Below are 2,081 nucleotides of genomic sequence, written 5' to 3'. Positions count from 1 at the left end.
TCTCCCCAACGGAACTAGTGGATGGTCAGAATAACAATGTCATTTTATCTCCGCAAATTTTATCTCAGGATTTCTCCTGCGAGCAGGAGTCTAAACCCGAAAGCTCTGATAAGCTTGCATGCCTGGCAAAAGTCATATCCTCCTTTTTGCAATGCTCGCCTATTCCTGAACCGATCGATGACAGAGCTGTTCCGTCCCCTCCTCCTGTCCAGCTCAAAGACTTTATCATGGGCTCCCACCCCATCCTTATATCCTCGTCATCGCCGATGCCCAGAAAGAACTCGACTCCCCCCTCGAAAGGCAAGGAGCCATTGGCAGCTATCACCCCTCTAAATTCTCCGTCTTCATCTCCTGCAAACCCATATGATAGTGACTTAGACTTCCTCTTAAGCAGAAAATCCCTGGAGCTCGAACCGTTGACCATTCATAAACCTGCAAAGCCGCCCATGCCTTTCATAAGCCCGAACTCAGCAAAGAACATTACAGTGAGGAAGAAGCATAATGGAGGTAGCAGACATTTTAGAGGGAGAACAACTATTGATAACAGCGGGATAAGGAACCTATCCCTGACCGATATTCCCATCTATGAAATTCCTGAATCTCAGCCCCTTAGAGCAAGTTTGGCTGGAGAATCATCCAAATGACCTTCATGATCTCCATGAACATCAAAGGTCTGGGCGCAGACCTCAAATTTTTGGCGTTGAAGGATCTCTTTTCCTCAGCTCAGCCAAAAATCATTTTAATTCAAGAAACCATGCACAGTAATCAAGTGTCTATAGCTTATTTTAGGAAAATGTTTCCTTCATGGTTCCTAGTAGCATCAGAAGCAAAGGGTCTTTCGGGAGGTCTAGCAGTATATTGGGATCCCAACTGGATTAGGGCAAAAGCGTAAAAATGTTTTGTTGGCATTCTCATATCGGCCTATATCAGAGGGATAGAATTCCATATCAATATATTGAACACCTATGCCCCTTATAAGAATAGGTCCCCCTTTTGGGAAAAAAAAAATTGTTTCAGAAATTCTTGATATAGAATCTTTGATAATTGCAGGGGACCTAAATCTTACTCTAAGCTCTGAGGAGCGATGGGGAAATTGCAGGAGACATGATCCGCTTGCTGATCACATAAAAAATGAATTCCTACTCAGAAATCTTGTTGATATATTCCCATCGAAAATGCTACCGACTTGGGACAATGGAAGATCTGGGGAGGCGTATATTGCAAAAAGAATCGATCGTTTCATTGTACGGGGCAGCATTATTGATAAGCTGGGTATGCCACAGTCTTCCATTGGGCAGGCTTTCATTTCCGATCATAGACCTATATATCTCAGTTGGAAGCAAAGCGGATTCAGAAAAGGTTACTCTTTTAAATTCAATAGGGCATGCCTGGAGGATTCGGATTTCAACGAAGTCATCACCAAAACCTGGAACGAACTGTCTGCTAATGATAAGGCCCCCCCTTTTTTGACTTTCAGGGATAAGCTATCAGCTATGAGGAAAGTGGTCAAAGACTGGCAATTTAAAAAAAGACAGAGGGATAGAGCCTCTTATCAAGAAATTCAGATGGAGCTTGACAGAATCTTAAAGGATCTGGATGCAAATTCCCTCTCTTTTAGCACAAGATGCCGAATCAAAGATTTGGAAAGGAAAAAACAGAACATCCTTAAGCAAGAGGAAGCTTTCTGGAAGCTCAAAAGCAGGGTATCCTGGCTGCAGGAAGGTGACAGGAATACTAAGTTTTTCCATAAATTTGCAAATTCTAGGCGAGAGAAAAATACAATATGGAAAATAAGCGATGGTCAAGGGGGTTTTTTACCTCACAACAAGACATATCTAAAGAAGCTGTAAGATATTTTAAAAATCAATACAGCAGAAGAGAAGGACGTAGCTTCCCGGACATTCTTTGGGATATCGACATGTTTCCTAAAATGTTTGATGATGAAAAGAATGCAAGTCTTCTTCAGCCTATAACAGAGAATGAGCTCCTGGATGTCATAAGGGCTTTTAAAAAAGACAAATGTCCTGGCCCAGACAGCTGGACAATAGAATTTTTCTTTCACTTCTTTGATATTATCAAAC

At 42.0% G+C, this 2,081-nt stretch overlaps 1 protein-coding gene across 1 annotated transcript; it reads left to right on the top strand.

Annotated features, from left to right (window-relative positions):
- The first annotated feature begins 965 nt into the window (after positions 1-965).
- LOC149226320 (uncharacterized) lies at positions 966-1,850 on the top strand. Its single transcript, XM_089380172.1, has one exon. The coding sequence runs from the start codon at positions 966-968 to the stop codon at positions 1,848-1,850; it is 885 nt and encodes a 294-aa protein (XP_089236298.1).
- The last annotated feature ends 231 nt before the right edge of the window (positions 1,851-2,081 follow it).

Source organism: Pinus tabuliformis, chromosome J, assembly GCF_031772625.1.
Source record: "Pinus tabuliformis cultivar Carrire ecotype Pingquan chromosome J, CPIR1, whole genome shotgun sequence".
Lineage (NCBI taxonomy): Eukaryota > Viridiplantae > Streptophyta > Pinopsida > Pinales > Pinaceae > Pinus > Pinus tabuliformis.
This window is presented reverse-complemented; position numbering and strand designations above follow the sequence as displayed.

Coding starts and splice junctions, on each gene's coding strand:
- LOC149226320 (XM_089380172.1), top strand. CDS start 966: ATGCCCCTTATAAGAATAGGTCCCCCTTTTGGGAAAAAAAAAATTGTT.